This window comes from Pipra filicauda, unplaced genomic scaffold, assembly GCF_003945595.2.
Source record: "Pipra filicauda isolate LSUMZ 115617 unplaced genomic scaffold, ASM394559v2 scaffold397_size650280_pilon, whole genome shotgun sequence".
Taxonomy (NCBI): Eukaryota; Metazoa; Chordata; class Aves; order Passeriformes; family Pipridae; genus Pipra; species Pipra filicauda.
In genome coordinates this window covers 405,408-417,556 of record NW_024104528.1, presented here as the reverse complement: position 1 = coordinate 417,556, position 12,149 = coordinate 405,408, and the positions used below count along the sequence as shown (strand labels likewise).

General features: G+C 39.3%; 2 protein-coding genes across 3 annotated transcripts in view; one reads left to right on the top strand and one right to left on the bottom strand.

The window, feature by feature from the left end:
• HABP2 (hyaluronan binding protein 2) overlaps positions 1 to 4,660 on the top strand; it is a 43,595-nt gene extending 38,935 nt beyond the window's left edge. Inside the window, exons 14-16 of the mRNA XM_027740001.2 lie at positions 1,354 to 1,499; positions 2,379 to 2,571; positions 3,519 to 4,660. Of these exons, the coding sequence (XP_027595802.2) occupies positions 1,354 to 1,499; positions 2,379 to 2,555 (323 nt within the window). The 3' untranslated portion in view covers positions 2,556 to 2,571; positions 3,519 to 4,660. The remainder of the gene's footprint in view (positions 1 to 1,353; positions 1,500 to 2,378; positions 2,572 to 3,518) is intronic.
• Positions 3,645 to 12,149, bottom strand: part of LOC113997840 (nebulin related anchoring protein) — a 50,179-nt gene continuing 41,674 nt past the window's right edge. Inside the window, exons 35-42 of one of the 2 annotated variants that reach the window (XM_027740000.2) lie at positions 11,038 to 11,349; positions 9,346 to 9,450; positions 8,579 to 8,677; positions 8,357 to 8,461; positions 6,714 to 6,821; positions 5,766 to 6,077; positions 5,365 to 5,517; positions 3,645 to 4,147 (exon numbers count right to left, since the gene is read on the bottom strand). In XM_027740000.2, the coding sequence (XP_027595801.1) occupies positions 4,046 to 4,147; positions 5,365 to 5,517; positions 5,766 to 6,077; positions 6,714 to 6,821; positions 8,357 to 8,461; positions 8,579 to 8,677; positions 9,346 to 9,450; positions 11,038 to 11,349 (1,296 nt within the window). In that variant the 3' untranslated portion in view covers positions 3,645 to 4,045. The remainder of the gene's footprint in view (positions 4,148 to 5,364; positions 5,518 to 5,765; positions 6,078 to 6,713; positions 6,822 to 8,356; positions 8,462 to 8,578; positions 8,678 to 9,345; positions 9,451 to 11,037; positions 11,350 to 12,149) is intronic. The other variant, XM_039385133.1, reaches the window with a different exon arrangement.

The window sequence follows — 12,149 nt, the reverse complement described above, 5'->3', positions numbered from 1 at the left end:
GCCACAGAAATTACTCGTTAGCAGAAATCTCTGCTAAACCAACAAATCTTTCAGAGGCCTGAAAAAATTCCTGACGCATCTTTTTGCTTGCCAAATGACTCACTGTGTCATGGTTTCATCTGAAGCCAGCAACAGAAGCAAGAAGCTATCAAGAGAGGCTATTGTATAGCTTGTGTGTTTCAAGATTGGACCAAGAAATACTTTCACATGGTTTTCCAGCCCATTGTGTCAGATAAAGCTTTTCGGAAGCAGCATCTGGATCTTCAGATGTACTGAAAAATTAAAAAAAACCAAAAAAATCCAGAGCTTTTCAAGTTCAACCAGCTCTATCCAAAACCTTTCTTGCCTGCAGTAAATCCTAAAGGGAGAAATTACTGTTCTTAAAACAAAAGATAATGGCAATTTTCTAAAAAATGCATTTTCTCATGTTCTGATTGATGTGCTACTGTAAAGCAGCAGAAGAAAAACGTGTCACTGAGGCTGCAGTAGGTGTTCTAGTGCTTTGTGACTGATGCAGTCTGATATGATACATAGGACCAAATTTTCCCTTCTGCTGTAACTCTCATTGAAGTCCACAAGAGACAAGTGTGTTCATTTGATCAGAATGCACCAACAGAATTTAATGGACATTTTTTAGAAGTTCCAAATAAAAAGTCTTTCTTAAAAAGGGTACAAGGAAATTTATTTCTTTTCCCCCAACAAAAAGTATCAAGTACCCTGTACGTGTTCAGACTAGATGGCTCCTTCTTTGAGCACAGCTATTATTAGCATTTCAGGAAATCACTGCAGAAATGGAATATTTCCTGAAACTCAAGCAGAACCAAACTTATAAACTACCTTTAATTATCTACAGATGTAGTGCTTTGAAACTCTGGCTACTGCCTTTAGATGTCAAGTTATGTCTTTAGATTCACTGTAATTAATCATTGCCCTTAAATATTGTATGATTTTCAGTTTTCATCTGTTTCATTAGCTTGCATGTTAAAACATCTAATGACACCAGTCTGAGAAGTGCTGAGCAGCTCAAAGTCCCATGGGGACCTGTGGGAGCTGCAGACAACCAGTACCTTGGAAAAGCAGGATTGCACAGGTAGAGCTGATTGGAGCTAAATTCTGAATACATGACTTTGCTTTTATTCAGGCAACAACTCGGTGTCCTGAGGGAAGCTTCCAGACCCCAACTCTAACCCTTATAATTCCTGACAGACAGTTCTTTTCTTCCCAGGCTAGCACATGTATCCCCCCTGCTCTTCCCCATCCCATCTATATGGCAAGCAACCCCCTATTTTGAATAAAGACAACACATGCAGTATTGGAAAGAAAGTGACTACTTTTTTGGTGCACATCCCATAGGTGAATCATCTGATCAGCTGTTAGATGCCAGGGTCAAGCTAATTTCACAGAGGAAATGCAATGAACGTGAACTACATAATAACTCACTGGATGAGAGCATGTTTTGTGCAGGAAAACTTCGAAAACCCGGAATTGACTCTTGTCAGGTTTGTTGCCTTTTCTGTATTAGAACACTAATTTTCTGTGTGAAGAGTCAGGCTGTGCACAGTAATAGCTTTGGCAGGGTGCTGCATGTGTGTCTGTTTCTCACATCAATGTACATCAACAGCCTTTCTTCAGTACACTTTCAGATGTACATCCCCAGAGCTGATATTGTCACTGTCACCTACAGGCAGATCTATGGAAGCTAGATACCAGCCTGGAAAGTTTGGCTTCTGAGACACTTCGTCATAATAATCTGAAAACTCACCTTTTTTTCCTCAAGTTCATTATGGGTTCTGCCATAAGCACCAATTTTAATCTGATTTTCACTATCAGAGCTAAGACTTGCAGGGAGTCAGTATTGATGTTTCTTCTCATTACAGCTGGCACAAATGGGAAGCAAGTTCATACTTATACCATTGAAAGGTAGGGAAGAGCTTGAACAACACTTCCTAAGGTGCAAACTACCGCTGTAAAGCATATATTGCAATAGAAATCACAAATAAACCAAAAATTAGACCAACCAACCAACTCAGAATAAGTCTATTTGAGGGATATGAGACAGATTAAGGTTTCATTTGTGCCAGAGATCACATCTTTATCGTTCTGAGTTCAGGCTCTGAATGCCTGGTACTTTCATGCCTGGGAAATTTCATGTGACCTTGTCAGATACATGTCACAGACTGGAACAAACAAAAACTTACATCCAAAAAGTCTGGTATCATTTGACCTAGTTCCAGAACTGCAAGTTTACTCAGGGACTAAGCAGCACCTGATGATAAATCCAGTAGGTAAATAACATCATTGCAGCTTCAAAATTTTATGATGAGAGAGAAGAATTCTGATATTGCTTCACGTTTTGAACATGTGCTTTCCTTCATCAGGGGGACTCTGGAGGCCCATTGACTTGTGTGGAAAACAGCTCCCACTACGTATATGGCCTTGTGAGCTGGGGTGATGGCTGTGGGTTAAAAAACAAGCCTGGAGTTTATACCCAGGTGACAACATTTCTCAGTTGGATTAAATCTACAATTCAGGCTGAGTCGAGGTTACGTCATTAGGAGAGAATGACAAACGGTAAGCTTGAGGTATTTACTATTTTTATCAATTCCCCAAATACCTCCTCTTTGACCAAAGATATTTCTGATATTTTCTCATGGCCTACACAAGGCATCCTTCACCACCTCTGTTGTGGGCTTTGAAATAAGCCCACATTTTGTAACAAAAGAGATCAGAAAGTAAAGCTGCTCCAGTTCTTCCTCAGATAAATCAGAGCCCCTAATATGAAACTTTCTAGTTCTGCTTTTCAAGCCATGAAAATTCTGGAGGCTCAGCTGCTGCCAGCCATTCTCTCTTTCCCTTATGCTCCAGTTGAAGACGTGTTTTTTCTACACTCATTGGACTCTTACACTCCAAAGCTATTCGTGTGTGCTCTTAAAATCAGTGCAGTTTTTCACAAACATAAAAATCACCGTGTTCATGAATGCAGCCACTGGACTTATCTGAGGAGAGAGGATCAGAGAGAATTATTTTTAAAAGTACTTCGGTGTGCAAATAACCACAAATTCCACCAGTGATGCCTTCCAGATTGAAAAAAAAAAAACCAGTTTTCAATTATCCACTTTATTCCAGATTAAAGGATAATTACTTACTAGGCTTCAGATCTACAATGGTATATGTGCTTAACAATATCGATGAGACCTAGTGAGAACTAAATGACATTAGAAAAATCTGGTTCAAAAGCTATTGGATAATATTGAGGTTTTCATAAGTTTTGCATGTCAAAACTGTGTAATTTGTGCCCAATGATTCTGCAGAGATGTATGAAAAACAAGGGATTGGTATTAAATCAGTATGTAAAGAACATACATGTTTGTGAAGAGCCAATTCCTTAAAATAGTAATGTCCATCTCATTTGAATTCCAGATTTTACAACCTTCTCTAAGCAGCTGCCTAATCTATCAATAGCTACCCCTATGGTGATAATTTCTAAAATAGTAATTTTGATTTTTTTGCTTTGGAAGGTTTGAAAAAGACTGAAGAACTAATTGTGATCTGAATACATCCTGCTAATCTAGAGCAAATTCCCTGATGTCTGCTAGAAGACCTGACCTTGGCTAGTCAGTGATAATTCTGCTCCCACTGGACTTTGTCTCGTTCATATTTTTGTATTCTCTTAGGTCAATGGTGCCAATAATCCAGGAACATAAAATTCTCCAAAAATTATAAGTATGGAATAAGATTCACACAATTTATTCATTACAAATTATTTTGTATTCTACCATCCATGGTACAAAGCTGAGCCTGCCAGTCACCTAATACTAATTTCATTTACAGCTTCAAATAAATAGCAGAATCTGTAATACATACAGTGATAAATCATAAAGTATCCACACAAAATAAAATTATCACTTATAAATTGCAGCATTTGGGTTGCATTTTAAAACAAAAAGTTCTTAAATGCCATCTATTGTGTTTTCCAGAAAACTGGAAAACCTACAGGATTTTCAGGACAAGATGAAAATCTATTTATGTTATGTCATGTTTCCATTTACTTCTGATACAGCTGCATCTGCCTTCTCTTGAATTGCAGAATTTCTGAAGCATCAGGGTTGACTGCGACTTGCTGAGATCTTTCTGTCTCCAACTGGTCCTGTAAAATCATATCCAAATAGATTGTGAAACCAGCCAGTGGACAGAAGAGCTCTTTAACTATAATTCTATAAAAATATTTGCATATTAAAAATTGCCACAACTGGCAAATGAACAAAATCTAAATCACTGCTCTGCACTGAGCAAATTTCTACAGTGGAGAAGTGCAAAAAGTGGATCTGTTCATGTAAGTTAGATACCACACATACCAAAGGACTAAATGTGCTCCTAATTTCTAATTTGAGCCTAAATAAAAAGCAAACCAGAAAACACCTGAGTTCCACATGGACTGCACACCTGTAGGTTTCCCTTGGACCATCAAATCATTATCATACCCAGAACTTAAGAAGATACTGCCTGTAGTTCCCTCTGCTTGCATTACTCAACCATATTTATTTCTTGAGTAACTTTTCAGATGGAAATGCAAATCATGGATATCCACTGTTTCTCTTGAGCACGATTATTGTTCGACTTGTTTCCAAAGTTAAAAATTAAATGAAACAAGTATTTGAAATGCAGTGCTTCTCTTTTATTGTAACTTATTGCTTTCTAACTCCAAGGGCTACAAGGTCCCCCTGTATGGACTTCTGCTCTCTAGTGCAAGGGCACTGCAGACTGGGAGTCATCCCTGTGGAGGTAGGGAGAAAGAAGCCTGGAAGATCCCAGTCTGTAATTTCTTTAATCTTGAGCTGGACAGAGGTGGAGGAGGAGAGCATTCCCTCTTTGCAAAAAGCCTCCCACAGCACACATTATGCTGTTAGGAATCTACACTCAGCCTGTCAATATGGTTGCCAGTGGAGATTACATGGCATCACATAATTATATTGCAACACATGGTGTCCTGCTTAAATTAGGAAAAGAGAAGGGGACTTGCATAGGGAGTTCCTTCCACCTCTACTTCTGCTTTCCACAGAGGTACCAGGACACTCGGAGCTCTGACAACACCCACACGTCAAGGGAAACACATCCCATCACATAAGTAAATCCCATTCCATGGCATTTCCTAGTCCCTACAGTAATTTCTCAGCCATGACACTGCTGAATTCCCTTGAGAGGTTCCTTCAAATTAATATGTACACTAAGCCACAAAGCATCATGAGGGAAGTGTTCAAACAACAGAGCGAACTGTAGACTCCGGGGAGCACTCAAAAGTATTAAGCAGGATGTGTGCCCATAAAGAACAGAGCTCTTGGGATTTGTGGGGTTTACTCTACTTACAACTCCAGGTCTGTACCGAGCAGCAGCAGCCTGCAATCCCATCTCCCGAAGGTAGGCCAGCTCAGCAGCTCTTCTTGCCATTTCCACCTTGTGAGAACCTGGGGGAGTCCAGCCAATGCCTCTGAGCCAGTTCAAGTCAGACTTGTATTTCACCTGAGAGAATGAAACATACCCCAGTGTGTATTCGTTTTCTTGGGCTCTAATCAAATCACATGCCCTAGGTATTCAAGAGAGAGCATATAAAGAACAACAGAGTCGGTAATAAACCGATTATTCATTTTTAGCAAGTAGACTGTAGTTTTTTCAAGAGTTTGATGTTGTTGATAGGTAAGGTCTGCAAAGCATATTGCCACAGACAGTCCCTAGCACATGGAAGGACCATGTCACTCAGCTGTACTTACATCACTCTGCAGCTTGTAGGCCTGCTTTGCATGTTTCACATTTAGCTGCTCAGGATCACAAGTGTAGTGGTGCAAAGGCTGCCTGTAGTTAAGGTTGCTTGCAAGCTGCTGGCTTCTTTTGGCATGGAGGAATCCTGGCTGGTTGAGGTGACTCTGGAACTGTCCTCTGTTTTGGGCATAATCACTCCTGTATTGGATGTCACTCTGGAGTTTCCCCACTCTGAGGACATGTCTGATTTTGGGATCATCATTTGCACTGAGGAATCCAATTTGCTGGCCTCTGTCTCTCAGGAAGGCTTCTCTGTATTTGTACTGCAGGAAGTGCAGAGGAAAATCTTGTTTTCACATTCAGATTACCTTCAAATTCCATTACTGTCCCCTAGCTATCAATCATGCTTCCTGCAGTGCACAAAGACCAGGGGTTTGATATCAAACTATAACTCCTAATCTTACAAGATGCTTTAGAAGAACGACCTTTTTTGCTCATTTTTAAACCAGTGGAAAGACTTAGGGGGGGCAAAATGCTCAAAAGCAATCATTGTTGCACTCTTGGGCACACCCAATACACAGCTCAAGCAATGAAGCTCCTTCATCTTTAGCTTTCTTGCCTACTGTGATCTTCCGTATTCAAAGATGACCCACTTTATTCTAGACCACGCTTTAACTATTCATAGCCTAGTACCTATTTTATTTGACTACATCATAATATGGTTCCTTCCCAAGAAAAAGTCTTAGGACATAAAAGAGGGCAGCCTGGTATTGGACATTATTAACGGTAGCCTTTAGTTGGAAATCTTTACACTTAACCCTAACCAGCAAACAGTTTCACTGGATCACCAATTTTCCACACCAGAGCAAAGTTCACTTATGTCAGAATTCACCTATTTTTATAGGATGGGATGACATAGGAAGAGGGTTGGAAAGTGTTTGAAGCAGAACAATTCTTACATCACTGGCAATCTCTCTCGAAGCCTTTGCTGTCTGGAATGGGATGGCATCAATTCTAAAATCATAGCCAGATGCCCTTGTCTGTTCCCAAGATGTTTTATACAATTTCTGTGTTGAAAAGAAAAGAACAAAACAGTCATTTCCCCCTGCAGTTTCTTAAACACAGTCCCATAACTGCAATAATAAATGTTTTATCCTACTGGGCTTATTTGTATCAAGAGTCATCAGTGCCATCTCCAAGGTTTTCATCCAGTTCTATAGTACTTCAACTTCTTTTTTATTCACCATAATGATAAAATGCCTCATCTGAAAAGTGCCACCAGGGTTTCCTTTTGTACTTGAATGTGGTTGGTTTTGATGTGATTTAATTTCTATTAGAAACTGTGATGCATCAGTCACATCAATATTGCATTGATATTGCCCTTATTCTCTCTTTTGATGCATCCACTCACAGTGTCTTGGGTTTCCTGGCATCATAATTTCAATACCAGTTATTTCAAGCTTTTCAAATGATCCCTGTCTCTATCCCCAGCCACATGTGGCTTCATTAACTCATACAGAATAACAGCCAGTTCTAACATATTTAATGTGACTTTGAGGATGTGTAGCACATTTACATCCTGAAGAGAAATTGCTCTAGATTTGGTTCCTCTTCCATTAGTAGCTTTCTTAAAATAGCTTCAGGTCTGCAGGTCCTGCTACACGGTCATGGTATCTTAGCTGACACTTTCGTCTGTCCCTTTGTGATTTTATTCCTTTGCTTTCTGTAAATCTTTGATTCATCCTTTCTGGATTTTGTGGCCATATGAAAACAAGCACAAAATCCACTCCACATTTAAAAAGATAACCTTCTGTTTCACTGGTGAAAGGAGTGCTAGGTGGTGTTAAATTTGAAGATGCATTGAGATGCTAGAAATCCTGCAAGACAGCCTGGATAGAAGCAACACAAGCATCACTGTACACCCCACTAACAGCCTGACCTTTCCTTTGTGTGCAGTCTTTGCACACAATATTTGCCTTTTTACCCTCTCCTATATCACTTCAAAAACTGTGAGTCCTACTTGTTTCTTTCACCTATATAGCATCTATCACCAAACAAACTTCTTACAAACTAAGGTCATTCTGACCCTACAGGTAAAGACAACAGCTATTTAATCAGGGAACAGGACATCAGGAATAGACTGAGTTCCTCTGTATGAGATAATGGAAACAAATTCTCTTTACACCAACTCCACTCACAGATTCAGTTACATCCATATTGATGACAACCATGACTATGTTCAACACAGTGATGCAGCTTCAGAAAAGCAGATTATATAGTCAAGGAAAGAGGATTCTCCCTCCTTCCTCACCCAAACATAAGCAAAAATATTTTAATTTGTAATTAACCATAACTATACTGAAGGTCTGAAATCCTTAATAATAGCTTACTGCCCTGGAAAGTTAAATGAATTTTCAAAAGAAAAATGAACAGACTTTTCCTGATTCCTCCAGCCCAAAACTACAAACAGGTTGGCTGTTCACAGCCTCTGGCTTTCTTTAGATTTGGTCAGGCTCAGAGAAGCTGGCTTCTACATACATGAAGGTTTTTATTCCCGAGCAAGCTTACCAAGTGACCTCCTCAAAGGAAAAGGTTTACTTACATCACTGATTTGAAGTGCATTCTGTCGGGCTCGGATAAAATCCGGATGATCAGGAGGCAGAGTGTACCTGTGCCTGTCTTCAGAGCCTCCAGCCTTGTACAGTCTCTGTGGGGCCAAAATCATTGAATGAAACAGATACTGGAAGCAATGTCAAGATCACTTCTTTTATGCATTATAGTACAACAAAAGTTAAGATCACTTTTACATTAAAATGAAACCTACATCACTGCACTGGAGGTAGCTCTTTTTGGCATGAATCAAATTTGGAGAGTCAACCACGGCAGTGAACTTCAAACTTTCTGGCTTCTGACGGTACTTTATCTGAGAGGTGGAGGAGGAAACAAACACAAACAAAGGAAAAAAAACACGAGATGCTTCTGTTAATGATATATGACAATTCTGAGTGTGTGATAACTGGAGTAAAACATAAAAGACACTTTGTTGAAGCTACTGTTCTGCTTAAGTCTCAGTTGCTCTTTCAGCTAGGGACTGGGGATGCCTCTGTATCATTCCTGTGGTGCCCAGGCACCAAACTTCTTTTTGTGTGTGTGTAAGAAGGACTTCCCACTGAAAATTCTCACGCAAAAAGCTTTTGAACACTACACTTTTGACAGCACATAATTTTTCTCCATTAATACATGATACTGAGCAGGCAAATGCCCTTTCAGTGTGATTGTCAGTGCTGTAACTTTCTATATAACTTCCATAACCACCTGCTTAGAATTTCATAATGGAATTTACTGCATTTATTTATTGCTACATGTTTTGCTTATACTCTTGTGTTTCATTTGGAATGGAAAATATTCAGCAGGTGTCACACAGTGGACTTGCATCTCCCGTACTGCTTCTTGGTAACTTACACCTTGTATAAACAGGCTCCCACATCAAAAGGAAATGATAAGCTACATTCGTAAGTGTCATGTAACAAGGAGTCTTGATGGTAAACAATTCCTACAGACTTGCTATCCCATGAAAGATTTATCAGTTACCTCGCTGATGAGCTCTCCAGCCTTCTTTACACTTTCTATCTGAGGAGATCTCAGAGCCATCCAACCAACTCCTTTCATGAAGTTCAGGTCTGATTTATAGCGAAGCTGTTAAAAATGAAAATTGTTAACTATCAGTTTTGTATCCACAGCTATTAAGGTTTTTTAAAAAACTCCCTGATTCATATTCACATTTTGAGGTTTTTCATTTGCCATGCACATATCAGATCGTAAAGCCAAACTGTTTGCATTTGTTCATTCCACCAGGAATTAAATAATGTATCATATGCAAGTTACAAGAGAAGGCCCCACGAGTGAATTAGTATGACTCAAAGCAGTAAGTAATAACCTGTTTGTACTGGGCGTAAAAGAACCTCTTTTGAAATAATTTTCTGAGGTGAGTTCAAGTCAGGAATACTAATTATTTTATCTGGTTCATGCTTCCTCATTAACCCCATTTCTAGGAGGACACATTACTCCTTCTCTACTCACATTAAAGGCTTGCTTTTACCTCCTAATCTCTTAAAGAAAATCAGGCAGACCCAATAAAAAGTGGAAGTCAGTAAAGTATCCACAATCCCAACAATCCTGACTTCACTTCAGAGTGATGGTGGCTCACTGTGCGACTTTAATCCAATCATCCATTTTTTCAGGTTTTTCCCCCCTATATGTAAAAGGACATGACAACCAACTCACTCATGTATGTTGTACATTACTTTACTAGATAGTGAGGGTATCAGACAAAATCATCTTCATATTTCACTGGATTCCTGACCTGGGGGCTCTAAAGGCAAAGAGCCAAGTGCTGAGGTTCTTACTTATCCTGTCCCTCTGAAGGCAAGCTCTGAAATATGTGTTGTTTGGGTCCAAGGACTAGTTCTCTGGAAATTGCCACTAGCATATCATGTGAGCCCCCACCACACATCAGTAAATAGTAAAAAATCTTGCCTTCCTGGATCTAACTACCTGCATGCCATCTGTGAACCATTACAGGAGAAGGCAGGAATGAGAATTGGAAAAGCAAAGAACTACATTCAGCAATAGCTTTTGTACCATCCAAAGAGTATCCCAAAAATTCTGGCAATGAAAAATACATTTGGGATACCAGATAGCAGGTACACTAAGTAAAAAAGAAGGTTACAATATCCCCAGTGCTTTGAAGGCGAATTGAGTATGGATGTGGCCCATGATGAGATTTCATCACTTTCGTCATTAAAGTTTGTCTCAACTTACATTTTTGTGTGAGCAACTTCTGCAAACACATCTGGGGAACTGGCTATTTGATATGACCATTTTGGTTTGAAAAATTACCTTCTTATTATCTCTTCTTATGTATCTCAAGTCAGCATTTAACCTCCTGCTCAAAGAGTTCTGCATGTAGAACAGTGACTGTCAAACCCCTGACTGGCTGTGATCCAAACAGCTGAGAGACAAGTGTGTTTATCCCTCAGCTCTAGAATAAGTAACATGGACCACTGTGATTTTCCATCAGGTTCATAACACGAGAACCTCTGATTCACATATATTCCATGTGTGAGGAGCAATAAGAAATCTTGCTGCTGCACGTACATAAATTTACAAACAGTCTTTCTAAAAACACCTCCCAGTGTCAATACACAATTTGTGCCAGTCACTCAAAGCTTTGGTATATTTTTGCTAAATTCAATTTGCTGTTAACAGAAAGAAAGACTTTACCTCACTCTGTAGCATGTGGGCTTTTTTGGCCCACTTCATTTTCATGTCTTCTGGGAGTGCTGTAAATTCATGCAGTCTCTTCCTGTAATCTTGATCACTCACTAAGGCCTGGGCTTTCCTGGCATGGACAAGATTCACCATATCCATGGGTAGATGATACTGAGACCACACTTCTTGGGATCCCTTCTTATACTCTTGTTCACTCTGCAGTTTGGCAGCATGCAAGCAATGCAGCAACCTGGTGTCATCCAGAACACTTCTGGCACCGATGTGTTTTCCTCTCTCCATCACAAAGTCGTGTTTATATTTGTACTAAAAATAAAAAAAATAAGGCAAAAGTGAAAATGTGCCAAACTTAGACTGGATACTCTAGCTAACTAACTTAAGTTACTGAAACATCTATGTTTTCTGTAAAACCAGTCAAGGTATGTAGCACAAGAAAGCAACTGTTTGAATATCGCATTGATGTCAAATTTAAATACCACAGTAGTTGCAACATTAAAGTTAAGCACATCTCAATACATTTTCTCAATATATGCCCAAAGCATTGATCATATTTAACCTCAAATCATGTACTTTTATTATCTGTCTGAGAATTTTATTCCCATCACTAGGGATGAGAACATAAGAGAAACAAAGAAAAGACCGAAGGAAAAAAATCTACACAAAAGCAAAACACTGTGCACCCTGTAGCCTTCAGATTTGCAAATACCACCCAGCTATTTTAAAGAGTAAATTCAGTTTTCATGGAAAGAGTAACAACCAGCAACCCCTCATTCTCATCTTAGCTGGGACTATGACTCTCTCTATGATCTTGCATTTATCCTCTCTGAGAAATAGTGATGATGATGATAATGCTTATTTATATAGCATCAACAGGGTGCTTAGAACTTTAAAGGGAAGGCCTGGGCCCTGAAGAGTTCATAATGTAGTTGAAATGGGATAATAACACTTATCTACCACACAAGAGAGTTGTGGGGATTAAATTACAGCAGCTAATGTTTATAAAGTGCTTCCAAGATGAAGGGCCAAATTCAGATTTGTTGTAAGTGGATGTAATTCTATTATGGACTTGTACCCTCTAGAGCAGATCTGAAGCTGTAACCAAAAGC